Source organism: Tauraco erythrolophus, chromosome 1 (genome assembly GCF_009769465.1).
Source record: "Tauraco erythrolophus isolate bTauEry1 chromosome 1, bTauEry1.pri, whole genome shotgun sequence".
NCBI lineage: Eukaryota > Metazoa > Chordata > Aves > Musophagiformes > Musophagidae > Tauraco > Tauraco erythrolophus.
The window spans coordinates 69729052-69752797 of NC_141465.1; the positions used below are offsets into that span (position 1 = coordinate 69729052).

The 23746-nt window shown below is 45.7% G+C and overlaps 2 protein-coding genes across 2 annotated transcripts in view; one reads left to right on the top strand and one right to left on the bottom strand.

Moving 5' to 3' along the window:
- The window catches only part of CARS2 (cysteinyl-tRNA synthetase 2, mitochondrial), a 39959-nt gene extending 21806 nt beyond the window's left edge, over positions 1-18153 (top strand). The window contains exons 10-15 of the mRNA XM_086619944.1: positions 220-286; positions 5903-6041; positions 8859-8982; positions 10984-11082; positions 14732-14992; positions 17997-18153. Coding sequence (XP_086476070.1) covers positions 220-286; positions 5903-6041; positions 8859-8982; positions 10984-11082; positions 14732-14992; positions 17997-18071 — 765 coding nt within the window. The 3' untranslated portion in view covers positions 18072-18153. The remainder of the gene's footprint in view (positions 1-219; positions 287-5902; positions 6042-8858; positions 8983-10983; positions 11083-14731; positions 14993-17996) is intronic.
- Positions 18154-21309: 3156 nt separating this feature from the next.
- The window catches only part of NAXD (NAD(P)HX dehydratase), a 53431-nt gene continuing 50994 nt past the window's right edge, over positions 21310-23746 (bottom strand). Inside the window, exon 11 of the mRNA XM_086610823.1 lies at positions 21310-21714. Within this exon, the coding sequence (XP_086466949.1) occupies positions 21564-21714 (151 nt within the window). The 3' untranslated portion in view covers positions 21310-21563. The remainder of the gene's footprint in view (positions 21715-23746) is intronic.

Consider the following 23746-nt stretch of genomic DNA (forward strand, 5'->3'; position numbering starts at 1 on the left):
ATGCCCATCTCATCATCTATGGAATTAGATTTTATTTAGTTTATACTTTAAACCAGTATTATAGTTTAAAGCTTTATGCCTATCTTAAACTACAAAGATTGGTTTATTTGTGATGTTAGTTTGCCTGGAATACGCTGTGAAACTAGTGTAAGGAGATGGATGAACTGAAGAAATTGTTTGATGTAATGCTAAAGCTGTCTTTTTGTGGGCGGAGTTTAGGATTTCCTGAAGAAATTTTCGTCGGATCAATTCAGGATGTTTTGTTTGCGCAGCAGATACAGCTCAGGTAAGGAAAAAACCCCAAACCCTTATTTGTTGAGATACACATGGCTTTCCATGCACGCTTCCCAAGCTGGGGACACAGTGGTGTGGTGGTGGAGCGGGCTCTCCTTGCGGCACCTTGCAGTTTCCGTCCCGTAGGTGGGAAGGTTGACCGTGCTCTGCAGGGCTGCTCTTTGGCTCTCATTTGGAAAAGCATCTTTACCGAGGACAGTACTTAACCATTCGTCGAAATACCTTCCTGAGCTGCAGTTAATTGTGACTTGCGATTAATTGCACTTGCAATTAATGAATTACGTCCATCTCTCATTTGCATCTTTTGCAGTCACTTGTGTTTCAGTCACCATTGGCTGTTTTTGCAGACGTGTCTAGGTAGATCTTTGCCTTATATTCCCGTAGGGTATGACAAGGGCTTGGTAATAACCTTCTGTCTCCCTGCTGTTTTATCGTTTTTGTCCCATGGAGTTACTGAGTGTTCAAGCAGTTCTGCAGCGCAGCGCGGCTCACTTACACTAGTGCATGATAACCCAGTGATCGTCTTAGCCTGGCCAACACTGCTGGTGGGGAGAGGTGTGGAAGGTTTTGTCAGGTTCCCTGTCTACACTGTGGTGTTTCCAGCAGGCAAATGCTGCTTTGAACTGGAAGAGGTTTTCATGTGGATGGTGTTTTTACCAGTTTCTTGGGGCCTGCCGAAGACAGATGGTAGTTCCGTAACCACTGCCGTTGGCCATCCTTGGCATGGTAGGGGAATGGTAGAGCACAGGGGAACACCTGCTGTGTTATTTCAGCAGGTGAAAATACATTGTGCACACAGAAATGGCTCCCTGGCTGCAGCTGGGGGCACCCGGGAGTCTTGAACAAATGTGTATTTAAAACAAAGGAAGAAGAAAAAAAGGCTGACATCTACAACACTGTCACATATATGTTTGTCCTATAAACTAAAGCTGAATGACTGGCGATTTGTAAGCTTGCCTCGAGGCAAGGAATGGCACTGGAGCCCTGCAGCGGAGGGCTACCTGCATGCCTTCTCCATGCAGCTGGCTGCATTTGAACCTCTGCGAGAAGGACGTGACCCTTTTTCTGCCTTACCGCTAGGTCGAATACCTTCCTGTGATAAAAACAGGGTTAGCTGTGCTGATGTGGGTGACTTTGATGAAAGGATATGGTGGTGTTATGTCAGAGTGTGGTGCCAGCAAGCCACTTGGCACATAAGGATTGCTCGAAGGTCTGCTGTGTTTGCCACCTCTGCCCTATGAGGTAGGGTGCAGTTATTCTCTGTCAGATAAAGAGCCAGAGTCAGTCTCTGCTGAGCCAGATATTTACTGTACAGCCTGTCAGTTTGTGTCCCTGCTGTCAGCTCACTTTTGTCTAAAGCTCCAAGGGCTGGAGCACCTCTGCTATGAAGACAGGCTGAGAAAGTTGGGGCTGTTCAGCCTGGAGGAGAGAAGGCTCAGGGGTGATCTTATTGCAGCCTTCCAGTACTTAAAGGGGGCCTGCAGGAAAGCTGGAGAGGGACTTTTTCCAAGGGCATGTAGTGATAGGACAAGGGGCAATGGCTTTAAACTGAAAGAGGGTAGATTTAGATTAGATCTAAGGAAGAAATTCTTCCCTCTGAAGATGGTGAGGCAGTGGAACAGGTTGCCCAGAGAAGTTGTGGCTGCCCCATCCCTGGAAGTCTTCAAGGCCAGGTTGGATGAGGCTTTGGGCAACCTGGTGTAGTGGAGGGTTTCCCTGCCCATGGCAGGATCTAGTTGGAACTAGATGATCTTTGAGGTCCCTTTCAACCCTAACCATTCTATGATTTTATGAAATATTAGTTTACTGCGCTCCTCATCTTGTTGTCTGCTTCCTAAGTATTTTTATTAGAAGTGAGATCCCAAGCACCTTCTCTTTGTTCTTAAAAAGATTTCCCTAGTCTAAACCTGTTGGCGATGATTCCTGCCATCCCTGCTTGTGAAGGAGAGCCTTTCCTACTTGTTAAAACCCAGTTTTGGGGATTGAGTGATGTTACTGTGCTTCTTGGATCAAGCCTATAAAAGATCTTTGTAGGCCTGCGGATGAGGGCAACACCTGACAGCTAGGAATGGCTTGTGCTTGGTGCTGTGGTTTAGGCTGATCTGGAGCTTGGGATGGGCCTTTTTTGTGGTCTGGGCTACCCCCTGCCTGCCTGTGTGCTGACAGGCACCTGGGGACAAACATGACTCCAAACTGCCCCAACCATGGAGGGGCAAGAGCTGGAGGGGCACGTGCAGGGTGGTGCCTGTGTTTCGTGGGAGTGGAGGCCTCCTCCCATGATGGTTGTCGTTGCAGGGATGATAAAGCCTGGATGCCTTGCCCGTAGGGAAGAGGAGAAAAGTCAGAGGGAAAAGGCTTTGACGCAGGACATCACCCTTCCACGGCATGTCTCTGCTGGGGTCCCTCTGCTCCGTCACCCTCTCTGCCTACTCAGGCTGGTGGAGCAGAACTTGGGGTTAAGCTGAGTTCTGTGGGCAGCAGTGCTGATCCAGATCTTCTGCTTTGGCTGATGCCTCTGTCCTCTTCTTGGTTTGAATCACCACCCTTTGGCCCACCTGGGACTGTTGGGCAAAAGGTCTTTCCTTGGTGCCACAAGCAGTGCCTGTCAGGCTGCTTCTGGGTGCACCTTAAAAGGAGAGGTGCTGTTTCCAAAGCCCTGTGGGACTCCATTGTGAGGCAGTGCTTTTCCTCTTTCATCTTACCAGCAGTGGCTTTGCTTTTGCAGTTAGGTGGAGGGGCTGCGAGCCTGCTGCAGGCAGGGGGGGTTCTGTCCCCCAGATGCTCTCCTGGTCACCAGAACTGCTCCAGTGGTTTTGTGAACCTGAGTGAACTGTAACATTTTGGACCCTCTGGTCTTTAATCACTTGTTGGCGCTAATAAACATATGTTTTTGTAATTTGATGATGTACTGGTGATGCCCTCGGTGGCAAAGGAGGGAAGATGTAGGGAGTATGGTGAAGATTTGTAGAGCTGGGCTTGCCTGTGCCGCGCTGTGGGTTCGCAGTGCCTGCAGGCACTGGTTTAGGAGAGTGCATGAATCGGGGAAGAGGAATGGCTTTAATCAAAGCAGGCTTCGTTGGGATAAACTCTCATCAAGTATTCCTCACAGAGTTCCTGTAACCAGGGTAATCAGTTGAGTAACCTTAGTGGATATAAATGATCTCTTTCAATATCTCACTGTTTTCCAAAAGTCTGTACGTCGGTCTTTTTAAAAGCTGAGTAAAGCTTAATTTTAAAACCAGTGTTAATGAGGCTGTAATGCAGATTTTTATTTACACACAAGTGAAAAATCTGACAAATGCGGTCCAGACTTACACCTTAGTTATACTGGGGTAAATCCTACAGAAAGTCTGTTTAAACAGTTAGGCTTCTTTGGGGTTTAAGCTACTGGCACCGAGATCAGGTCTCACATCTGGCTGCTTCTGTCCTCTTAGATCTATCCCCTTGCTCAGTCTGTCTGCTCTAAAGAGTTTGTGTCTATGCAGCACTGGGCAATTGCACAAAGCAGTCAGCTGTAACGTGTGCAGGACCAGAGGTGAGATTCCTGTGGAAACTACAGGTGATGGTCAGTGTTGATGAGATTAGGAATGCTCTGCAAGCTGTAGTTTGGGTGTACCTTAGTGCAGAGGTCAGGCATGAAATGGTGAAGCAATATCGCACTGGCTATTTGTGGTTCTTTGATACAAGTAATCGACTCTGGTGTGATATTGTGGGAAGGAATGCATTTAAACTTAGGCCTGTCCTTGGTGGACACAACTTCCACTAAAGTCATAGAATCATAGAATGGGTTGGGTTGGAAAGGACTTTAAAGATCATCTAGTTCCAACCCCCTGCCACGGGCAGGTACACCTTCCCCTGGACCAGGTTGCTCAAAGCCTCATCCAACCTGGCCTTGAACACTTCCAGGGATGGGGCATCCACAGCTTCTCTGGGCAATCTGTTCCAGTGCCTCACCACCCTCAGGATACAGTTGGCTTTCTGGGCTGCCAGTGCACATTGCCGGCTCATGTTGAGCTTCTCATCCACCAGCACTCCCAAGTCCTTTTCCTCAGTGCTGTTCTCAATCCATTCTCCGCCCAGCCTGTACTTGTGCTTGGGATTGCCCCGACCCATGTGCAGGGCCTTGCACTTGGCCGTCTTGAACTTCATGAGGTTCTCACAGGCCCGCTTCTCCAGCCTGTCAAGATCCTTCTGGATGGCATCCCTTCCCTTCAGCGTGCCCACAACACCACACAGCTTGGTGTCGTCAGCAAACTTGCTGAGGGTGCACTCGATCCCACTGTCCAGGTCACCAGCAAAGTAGTTAAATAGCACCGACTCCAGTACTGACCCCTGAGGAACACCACTGGTCACTGGCCTCCATTTGGACATTGAGCCACTGGCCACAACTCTTTAAGTGTGACCTTCCAGCCAATTCCTTACCCACCTTATCACCTAAAGTCAGGTGAGCTGTCTTGTGTGGGGTCCAAGTGCTCTTCTACAGAAAATTGCATGTTACTGTACAAATAAAAGAATTGCCTCTTGCTGATGGCAGCTTGCAGTACAAGTGCCAGGGGACCAGTCCTGCGCTTCTGAAGGTATAGGCAAGGTGAGAGGATCCTCCTTGACCCTAAGCCAGCACAGACGAGCGCTGGTAGTTGCCGAAGCGCAATTGCCTGCCGAAGCTGGAGTCCCACTGGATGCAGTGCGGGTGTCCGTGTGCACGGATGCTGTGTTAGTGTGGGGGGCTAATGTTGTCTTTAGCCTGAGAAGAGAAGCACTGTAGAGTTAGGATAAAACAGTTCTCATCATAAAGCAGAGCTCTGCTTAGATGTGATGAATCATTTACCTTAAAGTTTTGTTTTTCTTTCTAGTGACTACAGAGAGGCTTAGATGTAAGTGTGTAAGCTGAGTGTGATGAATCCCATCCCAGACATGCCCTTACAAGTTTAAAAAATTTGTGTTTTCTCTAATGGTTGCCTTCAAAAATTGATGTGGCCAGTTTAGATTTGATGTTGTGAGGGAATTGTATATCTAGAGCAGAATTTAGACTGCAAAATTTTGGATCCGTCTGGATTTTAGATGCTGGTGAAACAGCCCTTTAAGTGCCTGTATTCCCCAGAGTCAGTGGTGAAGATTAGGCATCTTTGGAAGTCTCCAAAGACAGCTTGTGTCTACCTAAATTAGAATAGGAACAAAATTAGGGGCAAGTTCCAAGGTATGTCTTGCCAACTTAAATCTGGGTAGGACACTTATAAATATATCCAGTCCAAATGCTTTGGAGTAATAACTTCACAGAGAGATTCAGTAATGAAAAAAAAAAAAAAGTCAAATAGCTATTGCTTCAGTCAGCTTCCAGACGCTGTTTGAATCGGCCTGATACCTTTCCAGTAGGTTATACTTTGTCATATGTAATGATTGTCTTTTGTATTGATTTAATTCACCTAGTGCACGTGAAGAACAGAGTTTTTAATTAAATATGCAATTAATTGTAAGAAAAGTTTGCTGTTACAAATAATAACAGACTTTTCCTGGAATGACTTCATCTCAGATATTGTTCCTATGTATGACAGACAACATCCTTTCTATCGTAACGCCCAAATAATTTTTTCTTTTTTTTTTTTCTTAGCTGTAGAATTTAGTGACGAGAGCATGGATGATGCGAAGCACCTTCTTCAGGCAGTCTCCTCATTTATTGGAGATGCAAGTGCTTATATAAAAGGACAGCTGGTATGCGACCCTGTTAGAGAAGACATACTGTGGGAAAGGTAAGTGCATCTCCTGCATCTGAAAGATTGTGATTATGTGAGCAATAATTTGCTGACAGGCTTAGAGGACAGACCACTGTAGTATATGCTGAGTTCTGTTTAAGAAGCAGGACAAAAAGACTGAGAAGCGGTCTTTCCTGCCAGCCCTCACCAAGGGCAGGTGTGGGTTTTTTTTCTTGTTTAGCCAGCTGCTTTTCCTCATAGTTTGCTACACTTTGTTCACTGTATTTTTAAAATCTTTGTTACTTATTTAGTGTTCCTCTCCCAATGCTTGCATCTTCGCCACTCTTGAGTGATGAAGGCAAGCTACGACTAAAGTTGTGAGGCTATTTGGTTCATGAGTAGAACTGTGTAATAGTGACTGAGAAGAAAGGGAACGACTGGAAAGTAACATGCCTTGGGCATGTGAGCTTGTAATTAAGCTGGCTGGTGCTGTGGCATGCAGCAGAGGAGAGAAGGGCTTACTAAGAAACTGGCCAGGACAGAGATATCACAGGGAAAGAAGAAAGAAAGAAGTTCAACAAGGCCAAGTGCAAGGTCCTGCATGTGGGTCAGGCAATCCCAAGCACAAGTACAGGCTGGGTGGAGAATGGATTGAGAGCAGCCCTGAGGAAAAGGACTTGGGAGTGCTGGTGGATGAGAAGCTCAACATGAGCTGGCAATGTGCGCTGGCAGCCCAGAAAGTCAACCGTATCCTGGGCCACATCCAAAGCAGCGTGGCCAGCAGGTCGAGGGAGGTGATTCTGCCCCTCTACTCTGCTCTTATGCGACTCCATCTCCAGTAGTGCGCTCAGCTCTGAGGTTCCCAACATAAGAAAGACATGGAGCTGTTGGAGTGGGTCCAGAGGAGGGCCATGAAGATGTTCTGAAGGCTGGAGCACCTCTCCTGTGAAGACAGGCTGAGAGCGTTGGAGTTGTTCAGACTGGAGGAGAGAAGGATCTGGGGAGACCTTCTAGCAGCCTTCCAGTACCTAAAGGGGCCTACAGGAAAGCTGGAGAGGGACTTTTGACAAGGGTGTATAGTGATAGGACAAGGGGCAATGGATTTAAACTGAAAGAGGAGAGATTTAGATTAGGTATAAGGAAGAAATTCTTCCCTCTGCGGGAGGTGAGGTACTGAAACAGGTTGCCCAGAGAAGTTGTCGATGCCTCATCTCTGGAAGTGTACAAGGCCAGGTTGGATGAGGCTTTGAACAACCTGGTGTAGTGGAGGGTTTCCCTGCCCATGGCAGGGGGTTTGGAACTAGATGATCTCTGAGGTCCCTTTCAATCTAAACCATTCCATGATACTATGATTTTATGAAACTATTGTTGCTGTGACCCTGACAATGAGGAGGAGAATCTTCTTTGGAGTCCCTTAGGAAAACCAGATCATCTTCCAGGAGAGAGAGATGGTGTGTTTGGGTGCAAAGCTGCCAAGACGAGCGCAGTGCTCTGGAGTTGGGGCAGGAGGGGTGTTGATTGCCCTGAAATGATGTATGTGTGGGCAGCTCTGGGATGTAGGGTTGGAGGGGAAAGAAACGTCCTTTGCTGTAGCAGGGAGAGGCAGCTTCCTTGTGGTGCAGGCACCTCGCTGTCAGAGAGCTTAAGGCTGCACCAGCTAAGGCTTGCAAGGGGCACTGGAACATGTTACGGGGAAGGGGGAGTTGAATTAACTAGTTGTGGTATTTGGCAAAAGGGAGTCCTTCAGCAGGAGACTGCCAGAGACCTGTTGGTGAGAGAGAAGGCTGGGAGATGTGAGGCAGGCAGGGAAGTTGAAACGGATTGTCAGCGGAGAAAGTGTGGGAGAGCAAAACTTGTGTATCACTCAGTGTAAGAACAACTGTGTGAAACAGAGCTCTTAATTAGGAAAGTGGTAGATCTTCAACAAAGAAGGGGAGACCTGCAGGGAAGAGTGTTGAAAGGAATGGGTTAGGGCAGCAGTAGTCTGACATCTGAGGGAGGCAGGCAAAACCACTTGGACACATGCACAGCAGGGTTAAGGAAAGCCCCAGAGGCGCTAGGATAGCTTGAGGTTCCCCAGGTAACGCTGCTCCCTGAGCTTTGTCGTGAAATGGCATCCTTGGGTCAGCACTGTCGAGGTCCAGTTCGCCTGGCTATGTACAAAATCGCGCTGCCAGCAGCTGTTTGCAGCTGGCCATTTATTCCCGTTGCTGAACTCATCCTCCCGCTCACAGTGGCTGCGGCGGGTGGCACTGGTCCTGCGGCGGTGAGTGCCGCTTGACTGCTGGCTTTGGTGCCGTTACACAAACGGTCCCGCCAGACCTTTCCATCCGGGCCAAGCTGAGTGGAGTCCCAGGGCTGGGATTGAGTTTGCCTGGGAATTGAGAAAGCAGTGCCTGCGTCCCAGCCAGATCCTGCCAACAGGACTCCTGGCCGGCCCCAAGGCAGCTCTCTTGACAGGCACTGGAGCAACACACGTGATGTGGCTTTGGAAGAGAAATATGCCATTAGCATAAAAAACGGGCTGCAGGGAAAAAAAAAAAAAAATTGTTAATGTGCTTAATATCAACCTCATTTTCAGTATGTTCTTAAATGAGTAAGGCAAACCTTCCTTTGCTGTTGTTGGTTCCTTTGATTAACCATCTATTTATTGAATGGATGTAGCGCTTTGGATTTTGAGATGCATCAAGTTTTTCCCTTTGCAACTGAAAGATGTGTTCTCCCTGATCAGTGTGGCACTGCCCATCAGAGGACAGATAGGAAGGAAATGACATTGTCCTTTGGATGACTCCCTCTGGCTGAATAGCTGATGAATTCAGCGTACTGCTGGCATCTTGTTTGTCTTATCTTAAAAGTTACCTTTTCTTCTTGAAGGCTAGCCAACACAAAAGTAACCGTGAAGGCTGCGTTTGCAGATGACTTTGACACCTCCAGGGCTGTTGCAGCAATTATGGACCTCATTCACCATGGCAACAGACAGCTTAAGGCTGTTACTAAGGTAACCCGTTAGGATACAGAGATCAGAAAATGACAGCTGTCCACTGTCCTACTGCTTAATGCAGACAGATTAGTTTATTGTTCACATAAGAACCCAGCAGAAACAAAGCTTCACAAATTGTTGACCTTAACGGTGCCCATTTGTCCTGACCGTATCGCAGGAATCGCGTGCAGCTATTGTTCTGTGCTTTGTTGTGTCCCAAGGATGTTTCTTTCCCGCTGCCCCATATTATTTATACCTGAGGATTTTGAAAGGCCTGGAGCCATTGTGGCATGCTGCTGATTTTAGTGCTGCTTTTATGTCCTTACCCTGCTTCTTTGCTTAATACCCATGCACAGAAATCCACCTCAGTTGGGAAGTGGGGGGTGGTGGCTGCTGCAGGGGTTTGGCAGGCAGTCCCAGGTGCACAGGGTCGTGGTGGTGAGTTCAGCTTTGGGGACCAAGTGGCTTCTGCTGTTGGCAAGCTATAGCTGTGGCCTCAGCATGCCTGAACAAGCCTGTCTTCAGATGGCTTTTGGCAAATTGAGACCCTGCTAAGATCTCCCGATGCTAACACAAAGGAGGCGTCTGGTAAGGACAAGACCTGAGCAGTAGACACAGGCTGAAGGACTTCTGGGTCTCCTTTTACCAACAGCTCCCTTTCACGCTCAAGGCGAGCAGCTCAGCCTTGTTGCTGTGCTCCTTCATTGCCAGTGTCCTCACGTCCACCATGTTTGTGCTGTAAAAGAAATGCTGAGTGTATAGTAATAACTGATTTTAGGAGAGAATTAGCCCGTTGGTTTAGAAATCCTGCTGCCTCCTGGTCCTGTTCTGATGCTGGCTTTAAATTCTGCCCTTAGCCTTATCTTTACACATGATTCTCTGAGTGAATCCTTGACCCAAACTAGTTTGCAGCAGGGATCTCCAACAGCATTACTGCTCTTCAGTACAAGTGGCCTCGTTTTCCCAGTTGTTGCTTGTTTCCCCTGAATTCCTTCTGTCAACTGTTTTGTTGAGAATTGGGTGGGGTATTTGTGCGGCAGCTGACTTCAGATTTCTGGTTGCGGTGGTGGAGGTGGCTTTTCTGGGTGCAGTCCAGCTCTCTGAGCGTTACCTCTGACTGACTGTGCGTGTAGCTTTTCTCCTTAAGAACTGCGAATTAATTCATGTAAGCATTACTATTCATTCCTGTCTTTAACCTTCTCAACACTCTTGCCTTACTTGGCACGTTCCTGTTTCTTTCCCTCAGCGGTCCGCTTCAGCTCCTTCCAGTTCTGATCTTTTGCAAATTTTAGGTTATGGCTTATCTCAGGCCCTAATGGAGATGTCAGATAAAATCCAGTATCAGCTGCTAATTTGGTTGTGTATGTCATCACTTTTTTAAATTTTTTTAGGCAAGGGTTAGTACCTTAAATTGCTTCTCAGTCCATCATTTAATCTTGATTTTAATTTAGTTTGTTTTGTGAAATAAACATAGAGAAAAGAAAGAAATACATGTGTACTTAAAAATGCTATTCTATCACTGCCACTGGTGGCTGTTGGTGCTACTGGGGCATGACAAAACACCATGAGCTATCTCAAAGCAGTCTTCATGTTGTTTAAATCAATAAGACACTCAAAAAAAGGGTTTGGGTTTTTTTAATCATTTATTTTATAGGTGCCCATGAAGCTGGGATTTTGTTCTTTTGTTTTCATAAACACAGCCCTTCCATGCCCAGAAATGCTATTTTTGGGTTTAATTTACTGCGCACATGTAACGAATGGCAGCTTCACATGTCTCTTCTCCTCGCTGCGCATCCTGGTAATAAGCTCTTCCCCTCCCCCGTTTACGTAAATCTTTTCCCTTTGTGTTGTGAAGTGCTTTTATATCTCTGTAAAAGTTCCTGTCTGGGCAGGTGTTACTGGTGGAGGCAGATCTATATAATTAGTAATAGTTTTCCCTTGTGGACTAGGCTGCAGAGAGATGCTGAGTTCTGTAATATGTATTGACTGGACAATCTCTTTTGAGTGTTTTTTAAACAGGATGCTGGATCTCCTAGAAGCTCTGTTGTGTATGGAAGCATTATCTCCTATATAGAAGGCTTTTTTAATGCCCTTGGGATGTCCTTTGGAGAAAGACAGGTACGAAACATCTCTTCTATGTGTACTAGTATATGGTAACAGTGCCAGTGTTATGTTTTATAGAATGCTTTCCAGAAGTGTCAGATGTAACACAGTTATTTATGGTTTTAGTAAACCTTTCTGCACTGCTTGCAGTTTCTGCCGTGGTGTCTTAGGAGAGCGTGTGAGCAGGTAGAACAGGAGAAAGCAAAGTGTGGGCTTTTTTTCTTCTCAGAGATATTCCCGGGTGACTTCTGCAGCAATTGTGCTGTGGAAATGAAAGTTTGAGGAATGAAATGAGAAAAAGTTAGCACTGGAGGCCTTTTGATTTGGTCCTGTTATGTGTCTGGCTTTTCCCTGGCTCTTCCTCTTCTTTCTGGCGGTTGCACCCAGGCTGACGTGGATAGCTGTATGAGTATTTGTGGTTGTGATCTCTCTGTGCAGCGGGAGCTGGGGTCCCTCTGCAGAAAGCTGGGGTGCGGGGAAAGGGGCTGCTCTGCCTTGAGACTCGGTAGGGTGCAGGGAGGGGAGGGCAACGGGGGGGGGTTCCATCATTGGAAATACCTCACATACCCTCTATCCTTGGAAAGATAGGAATGGGGCGGGGAGGGGAGGGGAAAAAAAGGAGAGAAAAGCTCAAAGCAAAGTACTGCACAGGAAGGAGAATTATAAATATGGAGGTGATATCCTAATGTATGGAAAGGGAGTGTTTAAAATGACACAAGGCGTTGGAGACTAGTGGGCTGTTCTGTGCCCTTCTCCTGCTCAAATCTAGAGCTGAATACCAAGAAGTTGAAAACTTTCTTTAGAGAAACTGTTCTGCAAAAATTTCCTCTGGGAAGGAGGAGAAGAGGATAATAAAACGTAAATAACCTTATTCATCCTTTGCAAGTCAGGCAGTATAGCAATAAATGCATTTATTTACTTTGCCTCTGGATTTTTCCACAAAATTTCTTTAAAAACAGCAGTTGGATGTGATTTGTCTGCGTGTTACTCCTCATAACCCATGGTTTGTCACGTTAATTTTTAGTGGCGTACTAAGCACTTCTATTTGTCTGTAAGTCGGATGGCAAAGTCATTCCTCCAGATTCTGGGCTGTCCGTATGCAAGCGTCTGCTGCATCTTTATTTTTGCTGAAACAAGTGTCTGAATGCTCTTCTTTTTTGCATGCTGTGCTAGTTTCTCTGGGGCAGCGGGGTCAGCAGAAGATGTTGGTGCAAGGTAGGCAGGAAGGAAGGAGCAATGCCTCAGACTCTTCTCTATCCCTCTGTTCTTTTGTTTTCTTCGTCCAGTAAACGAATCAATCAAAATCTTCATCAGAAAGGTCTGTGGGCTGCCACAAGCTAGTAAATAAAGTAGTGCAGGGGTTGTTCTCTGACCTTGAGACCAGCCACAAAAGCTCAGCCTTCCACCTTTCTTGCCCCTTAGCCAGGTGGCTCTGGGCATGCAGTTTACCTGGAGCAGTCCCTGACCACTACTGCTCTCGACACGTGGGCTAGCTGGCCTGGCTGCGGCTGGGCTGATGGTTCAGCGTAGAGCCTACGGGGAGTGGCGTTTGGGCCCTCTTCGTTGGGATGTTTGCGTGTAGTCTGTGGGTCTGTCTTGCTCTTAGGGTGGGATTCATCTCTGCTAATTAGCCTTACAGCCTAACGTAGCTGCCTGTGCCTCTGCAGTAGTTGGTGGAGAGTGCGGCACCGCTAAGGGACAGTTCATCTTAGTCTGGCGATGGTATAAAATAAGAGTGCCTGTCTCTCTCTGCATCGGCAAGAGAAGGAGCCCGGACAGCCACAGGCAGGTAGTACGAATCCATCTGAAACTTCTAGAAGACTTTGCTGACCAGACAGAAGTCTAGGGAAGTGTTTCTCTCCTAGGCAGCCTTACCGCTTACTGCTGAGGAGTCTGGCTGGTGGGTGGAAACCATTGTGCCCATTTAGAGCTGAGGAGCAAAGGTGAGGGCTTTCACTCTGCTGATAAGTGCTGTATCGTGGGTACAGCTGGGGCAAACGGCTGATTGATCATCTGAGGGGTAGCCAAGGGCCAAACTTCCATCTAAAACTTCTCACAAGCCCTTTGGATTGGTTGGTTCTGCAGGAGAAGAGATTGTGAGATCAGCCCTGGGAGGCTATGCAGTGTTTTATGTGGAAATCGGATTGGATAATGTCCTAAAGCTGCCCCTCCTTGTAGAGGATCTTGCCTTTGTGTCATGAGTACATGCCTGGCTTGAACTTTGGCAGTGGTGTCTGTAGACATTTCTTGCTCCTCTTGCTAGCCTCTCCTTTCCCTTCTGTACTTAAGCATTTATCCTGCTCTTTTCCATACCCCAGGTTACAATGGAGCATTTCTAACACTTGCATTTATTACCTTCTTCAGTCTTATAAACTTCTGTAGTATGTTTACATGTCTTGAATTTGCTGCCTTTTATGATTGTGGAGAGCACTGAGCATCTCACGCTTCAGCCCTCCAACAGCTTCTCCCTCCCTCACCTCCTTCTCCTCCTCTTTGTTTGTTTGCTTCAGTCGGTGACCTCCGCAAGTGCTCCCTTTCATGTCCATCCTGCTGTTTGGTGACTAAATACGGTCCCCTCTGGCTTTCATTACGCAGCTGCTGTTCTGCTCCCAGTCAAGCGTTGCTGCCGGTGGCTTTGCCCCCCGGCCTTGGTGTGCTTTGCATCTCACTGCTCCGCTGTCCACTCCCCCTCTTGTGTCTCGGCAATAACATACCGCCATGGCAGCTTCTTGTTTCTTGGAGGTCTGTCCTCTTCCTCCCCCTTAGGAGTCAGCCCCTAATGAGAAACAGGGATGGTTTCTCTGCCAGCGCCGAGGAGTGGCCTTCCTCTTCTGCTAGCACCTGAGCTGCTGTCCCTGGCAGCTGTTGGAGCGGGAAGGAGCAGGGCCTTTCCCATGGTGTTGGCAGTGAGAATTCTGCCAAGCCAGAGGCTGAGGAAGCTTGGAGCTGGATGAAGGAAGGAGGGGGCCTGGCAGCAGCCAGAAAACACCCGCTGTGTGCAACGGCTGCTGCTCGGTCAGGTCTCTTTGGGTGGCCAAAACTTTGGATAAGGTGGCTCAGATGAAAGTTCTGTGGATTTGGGGAGGTTTTCTGTAGATGCAAGTAGAAAGGGCAGTCTAGAAACTTAAAGCCAAAATACTTCTCCTGGTTTGCGTTTCCTTTTCCTGGTTTGCGTTCCCTGAAGAGGGTCTGGAGCTCCAAGGCAGAGTAAGGGGCTGATGTGTCTTCTAGCTCTGCAGATGTTTACAGCCTAGGGACTGCCTGAGCTGGTGGCTTCCCTTGCTGTGTGGGATGGCTGTTGCCAGGCCTTTCTTTCATTAATTTGTCTAATCTCTCTTTTAATTTATACACTTTTCTGGCATCTTGGAGGTTTCCTGTGGCATTGAGTTCCACAGCTGGGTTATGCAGCATGTTATGCTCACGTGAGAACCCTCCACTCCAAGACAGACACTTTCCTGTATAGGAATATGCTGAACTACTTCCCTGTTACAACTCCACTGTAACTTTATGTCCAGAACTGGTGAGGTTGTGACGTTTCAGTCATACCTGCACATGGAAGATGCACAACCAAGAGAGATGACGAGGCCTCAGTGTATGCTACTGAGTTGGAGTTGATTGTTGAATTGTTCTCAGATGTTTGTAAAGCAACCTGTTTGATTTTTAGGTGGGTCTGGGAGGAGACAACTCTGCTGTGCTCTCTAACGTCATTGAAGAGCTTGTAAGGTTCCGCGCGAAGGTCCGTCATTACGCGCTGGCTCTGCCGGAAGCAGCAGACACTGTGCCAATGGAGGGTGCCACGGGAGCCAACGGACCGAAACAAGAACAGAAGGAAAAGAGGCAGCAGTTAATGCGGGAGAGAAAACCCCTCCTGGAGGCTTGTGACAGTCTGCGTGCAGACCTTGCTGCCTTTGGAATTCACATAAAGGTAGAAGACAGTGACTGTCTTTGAGACTGTTACTCATTTTTTAAGATTGTTTATTTTTGCCTTTCGTGCCCCTTCGGCAGCTTTCGGTGCTGTGCCCTGCTCCCTGTATGACTGCAGTAACACGAGATAGAAGTTAAGCCCTTGCCTGGTTGTACTGCTAGTCTTCTCTTCTGCTCCCCTTCAACCTCGTGTTTCCATGCAAGCTGTACCTACTTCTGCAGCTACTATGGGTGTGTTATTTAGCCACTGAAAATCCCATAATATACAGAAATCCCTAAGTTGCCCAAGTTCAATACAGAAGAACAGGTGTGAGTAACGTGCAATGTTTAAAATGATTGCAGAGGAACTGGAAAGTAAACTGAGATGACATAAAAATAATGCCTTTCCTCTACCCTCCCCACATTCCCCCACGAAAAATGGTTAAGTCCTCACGAGAAAGCCTCTTCCGTCTTCAGCAGCTCCGTTCCCAACTGTTCCTGAACCATAAGTAGTTTGTCTGATTCCTGTACCACTCCTCTCTCCATCCTGCTTTCTACTTTTAGCCTGTACCTAATGCCACTATTCTTTCTTTTTTCACTACCCCCATGGTGTCTGCTGCTCAAGAGAAATCCCTTCACTGGCTCACTCTCTCCTCCTGGTTTCAAGGTGCTATGCTACTGCTTTAACAGGTGCTGCTGCTTCCAGTTCCTCTTGCTCCACTGCCCTTCTCACCTCTGCTCCAGGCCTTGGTGTTGGGTCAGTGTTGCTCTTTACATGCAGAATAATCCTCCACTTTCTCTCCAGCGTCTTTCTCCCTCCCTCCAGTTCACACTACTCATTTTTTCCCCTCGCTTGGGAATTGAGCCTTGTACAGTCTCCTTGCATCATTTGCCCAATGGGAGGATATAAAGCACAGTGACACTAGGGAGTGACAGCGTACATCCTCTTCAATTGCTGAACATGAGAGCTGTCATTTGCTATCACACCTATTAAACCCAAACACGAAGTGTGGTCAGCTGTCTCGTGATCTCAGCTGAAAGCAAGCGTGCTGATACGAACTGGGGTGAGGGCCAAAGTGCAGTGGTGGTGAGCTACAGCTGTGAAAGCAAAGGAAAACTGTGGGAAGCTGGAACATCTGCTTCCTTAACTTGTTTGTACATAGCTAAATCCTTGCTCTGCTTATCTGTCAAGAAAGTTTGCAAATCCAAACAACTGTACTGAGACAAAGTCTTGGAGAAGACGACTCCCTTTTGATCTATTTGGCAACATAGTCACAGCCCCACTCCCATCCCCATCCTTTTGAAGATTTGTTTTGGCTTGTTTTTAAAGGGATTTATGGATGTTTAATAATGTCCTAGAAATTGGCCTTAGCCAGGATTCAGCCCGTTCCATTAATTTCAATTTTTTTTTTTTTAATTACCTGAAGCTCAGCATAACCTGTCTCCTGCTTGCCCCAGAATAGTTTGCTCTTGGAGACGAAGCACGCATGCACCTATGAGTGCACAGAGCACACGTCCAAAGCTGAACTCCTGCTTTTTTTGCTGATCCTGTGGAAGGTGCTGTGAAGGTTGCCCAGATCTTGCCTTTGCAAATCCCAGAAGAGCTCTGCAAACCAAGCGATGCAGCTCTGCTGTTCCTCACACAGGCTCACTGGAGCACCCATGCAACAAGACATGGCTCTGCCCAAAGCAGGGCTCTTGCCACCCTCGTGCTCAGCACAAGTCTCCTTGGCTGGGTTGTTTGGCCACCCTGGGTTGCCTATTGCCAAAAAAGCCATGGTGACACAGCGCGTAGCAGCTGGGTCCTGCTTGCCTAATAAGTGCTTGAGGAAGTAATTTGAATTTCTCTTTCTACCCAGCCCAATTCCCATGAAACATTTTTATGAGCCCCACAATGACACCTGCAGTATTGCATCTGTTAACATGCTCTCCCTCTGTCACACGTGGCCAAAGTCAGCCAGCAACTTCTCAAGTCCATGTGCAGGAGGAAAAGCAGCAGAACAGATGAAGCAGAGAAGCCTCATCTCCACCCAGGGCACATGAGGAACCCCTGCTTTAGGGCTGGGCAGGGAGGGGTTGGCCGCTCTAGGGTGCGAGTAGCAACTTAAAGAATGCCAGTAACTTAATTCCCTCAAAAATCAGCTTTGTAGGAAGGGTCATTTCTCTTTGAGCTTGTAAGTTTGTGATTGTACACTAGTTTCTGCTCTCATACTGCTCAATGCAGATGACGTTCTGTTTGTCTGAAGTTACAGAACTTGCAAGAAACGGATTGAAATATCCGCCGGTCTTTTCGCGTCACTGTAGTGTGCTTGAAATGCAAGCTGTCTGTGCTGCCAAGTGAAACGTAGTAATTGAGCATTTGCGCATCAAAACTAGTTTTCACTTCCACGCAAAGAAAATCCTACATTCTATTCCAGCCTCTGTCAGGAATCAGAGCTCATGTAACATCGTCATGTTTCAATGTTCAGATGAACTTTTGTTTTATTTTCAACAACTGCAGTCAACAGCTAGATTGTAACAGTCAGAAATGCTCCTTGACTGTAATATTCAATATATGATAGTATTGCATTACAGATACTTACAGCAACAGGCTACTATCCTAAAATTCAGAAGGAGATCGGGTACATTAGGCATAACGTATTAGGTGTATTGGCCATAAGGGCTATTGTCCATGTACACGAGCCATTTAAACATGAAAATGTGATTGCCTGAGTTTAACAGAAGTTACTCACATGAGAGTGACTCTACACACTGCTGCAGCATCCCACACTGAAGAGGTGACATTCCTGTTGTGTTTTTTTTTTCCCCCCTTAACTGGAAGGAATTGTCTGGGTTTGCTTTTCAACTTCTGAGCGTTAGTAACATGGTGTTCCTGTGAGATAGCATCCCCACCTCTTTCACCTGACTTCATTAAGAGCTTTGCCATATGAAGCTTGGTTAAAAACCTGTGCCTCCAAACACCTACACGTGTACTACACCTGTGTGATCCAGACTGCTGGGATTGACCCACTTGCCTTTTCTTACAGGACAGAGCTGCTGTTTCAACCTGGGAAGCTGTGGAAGGAGGGCAAGCAGAGCCGCAGACCGAGAAAAAAAGCTGATCCTTCATCCTTGGACTTGTTTTTATTTCATCTGCTTTGGCAACAGTTGTAAATACTAATACTTCCCAAATAAAATCTTTGGAACAGAATGGCTAAGGAAGATACAAAACAATCTGAGCACAACTGTTGATACTACTACTGGGTAAATAAATACAGGACTCGCAGCAGGTGTGCACATGGCACAGGTGGTGGGAACATCCAAAATACACGGCAGCACAGAAGCAGCCGTGTTGTCTGACGCAGGCCTTGGTATATTCCAATGCAGGAAATGCCCCAGCCCCAGCTGCTGCATCAGCTGCACTCGTGCCGTTCCGCTGAGCTGGCACTGAGAATTAAAGCGTAGTGAAGACTGAGGCCTGTCTCTCAGGGTGAAAACACTTAGTTTTACACCCACTGCTTTGAACAATTCTGGTTTTCCTCAGGCACAGAAGGATGTGATGCTTCTAGCCCTGAAGTATTTCCTTATTAGTGTTGCTGGTTTGGTCTTGAGAAATCTTTAACCGTAATATGACAGTATCCAATTCGTTACCTGTAAGGCCTGGTATCTTTCCAGTTTGCTTTTGCACAGCATACATGGAGGTTTCCCTAGGACTAGGAGTACAGCACGCTCCAGATCTCTCCATCAAAACTGGGAAGATAAAATTAGTTTGTTTAGTTATTACTTTGCAGAGGATCAGTAACTGAACAGGTAAGTAACCTGCATAAATTTCAGGATCTGTATTGTCAGTATTAAAAAAAAAATTTAAAAATAGCTGTTGTATATTGTAGGATAATACCTGCGTAGGCAAGCACACCGTAACACCACAACAGGTCAGATGAGCATACCTTTCTTCTTTTGCCATGTTTGTGTTTAAAAAAAAATAAAAAATATCCCCTGGATGGCGTGGCTGTAGGTAGATGGAGCAAGGCTCGCCTTAAACATGATATGACCTGTGCTCTAGAGGCCAAGTTTACATGGGGCTTGTACTTACCTACTGGCATACTTTCTGTATATCAGTTTATCAAAAGATAAGAAATAAGATCATGGGTTCAATATACGAGGAATTTAATTTGAAAATACAGTTTATGCAAGTAATCTGTTCAAAAGGATAAAGGCATATTTTTATATTGTTAAATACAGAATAAAACGTGCAGCCGTATTTCTGGTCCCTTTTCTGGTTATGGGTACTTCTAGAGAACATGGGCAGGGTCTTCATTAGCATTTGGGCAGATGCTTATTTGTTGGTATTTTAAATTTGCTAGTGGCTGTATGGCTCTAGTGAACAGTCAGCTCAGCTTTGGAACACACCAAACAATGTACACACAATTAATTTGCTATTATCTTTATTTCCTACCAAAAGAAACTGCTACATTTCCAGAATGTTTAAAAATTGTAACAATTTGTATACATTAGTGAATAACAGAGTTACAACGTCTGTGTAGATTTAAAACCAACACGGCAGGTTGAAATCTGTACTGAGCTCTGTTAATTGATTGACTTCGCCTACAAATGCCATTTAGATTATAATACCACTGATGTTCTAAATAATAATTAAAAAAAAAAAAGCTCATTTTAAAGGAAAACCAGTAGCTGTTTTAAAATCAGTTTTAACTTTCTGATTTTGTTTCAAAGGAGTCAGGCATCTCCAATAGTTTTAGGGGGAAAAACAACAGTAGCTTAGGTTCCCCAAACATGTGGACAGTTTACACAACTGCTTAAATTGAACACCAAAACCCATCTGTTACGAGTAGATGTTGCTCTAATCTAAAAAGTCTATGAACCCTCATAGATCAAAATGAGCAAACATTTAAAAACCTATTTTAAAAATAGGTAACTGGCTTAAAAAGAAAAAACAAAAATGCATCGGGGTGAGGTAGTAGTCACAGTGCATCCAGAAATATTGACTATTATAAGGGCAGAAAGGAACAACTCTGAGCAGCCTTTCTGATTCCAGCTGTTTTTTGTGGGCAGCTATTGCAACGTACAAGAATGCAATCTGACGAGTATGCACAACACCATACTCCAATCTAGAGCTAGATCACTGGAAAAGAGTGGCTGCAATGAATATATAACATCTGTTGCAATAACTAGACACGTTATATGCTTATTCCTGCACTTTAATGAGTATATACACTTGGAGCTAGATTGTAAGTTTAAGGGCAGTACCCACTTCCAGCCTTTATGGGAAGTTTTGTGAATGTACTTTGCATGAACTTGCCCTTCTCTTGATATTGGTTCAATCCCTACAAGCTTCGACTAAATTTTTTGACTGAATTTCAAAAATTTAGGAAGTGATACTGTGCAAAATCACACACAACTTCCCCTTGATATCCAACACTCGTCTGCTCTGCCAACAACCCAGATAGATAGGTATGGCCCTAACAGTACAAGTCCTGTCTGTCTGGATAAGGACAGAACAAAAAGCCCCTAAACCCCGGTGCTGCACTCACAGTGCAAACATCAACCACCATTTTTCTGTTCCTGCCTTTGACTTGCAGCGTACGGCTGCCTGCACAGCACAAAGAGCCTACAGATAGGTGCTGCTGTCTGCTTTTTGTTCCTTTGATTCATGTTCCTGCTGGTTACTAAACAGCCACCTCTATATCTGTACACTGATCTTAGAGCTCTGACTTTGAGCAATGTGAGTTTTAAAAGCACCTCACTCTTCCAGTATCAGAGAGTTTGACCAGTTCAGTTCGGTAGCACTAAGTTCCTTACCCTGCCTAGTATCTCTGCAAATGATAATTTCGCTAAGTTCATCAGAGCAAGTTCTAGATGAGTCGAGACCAGCGAAAGGAATAGAAATTTTTTTTTTCCAGGTAAGCTTAATTACTGTTCAATGTTAAGATACCTACTGTATATCCTTACTCTGTGATGGGGGAAATCTCTTCTAAAAAACCCAAGATGTTGCAGGAAGGGGTGTATTGTTGTAGTAAACGCTGCCTCTGGGACCGGGAATGGGAAAAGGCAACTAATTACATTCAAAATCTACAGCAACTCTCATGCATTCCCTTTCCAAAGAGGCTTACTTTTTGCTTCTTATTATACTAGCATGGCAAAAAACGAAGTGCAATAGCTAATTCTAGACAGAGAGTCTAAGAAAGAAAACATGACAACCTTGGTGCAATCCAAGAAATTCTGTTGAGCTGGTGGAAGAATTTTATCTAAGTATCAAGTGCATTTTATTTTTTTTTTTTGCTGTTCACACTTTAGTTATTGCTCAATAACTATCAAAAAGAACAGAGGAATACTTTCAGTTTAGTTTTATTATATTATAACAGATCTGCAACTACAGCTTATTTCAGCCAAAACATTTTCGTATTCCAAACTCTTAAAAAATATCTACAGTAATCATATTTTTCTATTCTTAAAAATAAAAAAAAAAAATCTACCTAGCATACCAATGCTGCTACAGCACTTGAAAGGGTGCATTACTTATGTAAATTCTACAGTAAATGTAATTATTCTTGCAGTCATTGTTCTTCATTTTCTTCTTCTCTGCTGCTTTGGCTTCAGGTTTCAAAAAGTTTGTTAAAAGCTGTTCCAACTTCTGAAACCATGTCAGAGGCAGTCATTGAACGTCCGAATTTTTGAAAGGCTTGGTGGTTACACTGCCTCGTAAGAGAGCAAGCTCCAAATGCAGCCACTAGAAAGGGATTTTGACTAAAAGGAGAAAGAAAAAAAGAAACAACATTATAAACAAAATCTGAACACTCCTGTGTAATTCATAAGGTGGTACCCACAGATGTTTGTCAGCATTGTTGGGAAGGCCTCTTACAGAAACATCTGTGTTCCTCAGAGTTTTGCATTGCAGAGCACCTTTAGCTGAATTTTTTTTAACAAATACTTCCCTTCCCATGGCACAGCGTGTGACTTGGTGAGAAACACCACCAGGGCTGAGGGATTCAAAAGGATACTTGCTTAAAAAATGGGTAAGAAGGTGTTCTGTGCCTAGTTTTACTGATGTGAAACTTCATCCTTTCCTTCAGAGGAAGACTACAGTTTCACCTGGCAGCCTTTTTACTCCCTTTCCTCCCCACTCAGTGGGTAACTCAGTTTAGTTTTGTATCATGGGGGGGGAAGGAAGGACATGGGGATGCAGACAAGAGATGATTTTTAGCAGAGCCGCAGTAACTACTCTGGGGCCTTCATTGTATCAGCTTAAGAGCAGCACAGTGACAGCTATAGACCACAACAGAAATTAAGACACTCTCCTAATGCCTCCTACATGCTTATGAACAGCCTAGGAGAGTGTATCCAGCCCCTGAACCTCCCCTGGAGAAGGCAGCACAGCCCTGTCACCTCCAGAGCAGCTTCTCGCAAGCTGGGCCCCAGGAGCCACATCTGCTGCCTTACAGCACCAGAGCAGAGGGAAACACCTGCAGAATAACTCAGCAGCCAGCCCTGGCCTCCAGTTGCTGGCTGGTTAAAAACCTCACAATGCTCAGCCACGGCTGGGACAGAGCTGCCTGTAAGTCACTAAGGACCTACTGTCTCCTGTACCAAATAACAGTTTTGTGAAGATCTCGATAGGATCACCACAGGAACACAGGCAAAGCAGAACTTGAGTTTACAATTAGGTGTCACCAGGGCAGCTTTGAGTATCTTTTCCTTGAAAACAGCAACTTCATACACTCATCAAGGTGCAGGAGTGAGTATTTAAGCTATCCTGAGAGTCAATCCTAGATGCCCAAATACTGCTTTGAAACAAGAGCTGTGCACAGGCTCCTGGGCTCAAGACAGCTAAAGCACCTATTTCTAAGGTTACTGCATAACCAGTTGGATGCCATACTCCAAAGACATCACCTTAGCATCCTGTCTGCTTAACAGGAGAGTCCTACCTACTGTACCATTAGCACCCCTGAAAGTCAGCACAACCTTAATGTTTCAAAATCCTGCCCTGCACAGACCCGTTCTGAAACAACAGAGCCAGGCACAAGCGTGGAAGGACTGGCTGGACTGCCTGCAGTGCAGTCTACGAGCTGATGCCCGGATTCACTGAACCCAAAAAGCTCCTCCTTTCCTGAAACACACGAGATAAACAGGATTGGTACAGCAGGTATTAGAGAAGGGTCACCTTAACACCAGCACGGGAGACACAATGTATTGCTGATGCCAATTACACTCTCTCCCTTTTGCTTCATCTATAACATAATGGAGTTTCTGAGCGAGCTGTTTGGAAAAGCCACAGGAGCCCAAGTCAGGAGAGCCTCGAGAACATGTGCTGCTTTTGCTAATCTCTCCAACAATTTAATACTCATCTGTTCTACATCATGCAAAAATGAAGCCACCGCTGATCTGTTCTACATCACGCAAAAATGAAGTCACCTTTTTAATGAAGTAAACCAAAATTCCTCCTTTAGTGGCAGCTGCAACTTCAGATACACAAACAATCTTGGTTTCATTTTTCATTCTGGGTATGTTAGATTTCAGAATTCTAGTTCAACTGGCCCCTCAGTCCTTCTGGAGGACCTAGTGCAGTGCTCTCACACTAACAGAAGCACAGACGAGTTAAATCCCATGGACGTCTAACTGTGTGCATCATAGAGTACCTGAAAGACTACTGAAGATCTCCACTCCTCAAGCTTCAATAGCTCATTACTTATTGGGAAAAGGGACTGTTATTCCCTAGCTGCTTGGGTCAGGGTTCCTTTCGACTTTATTTAAAGCAGCTACTTCCACAGAAATACTACAT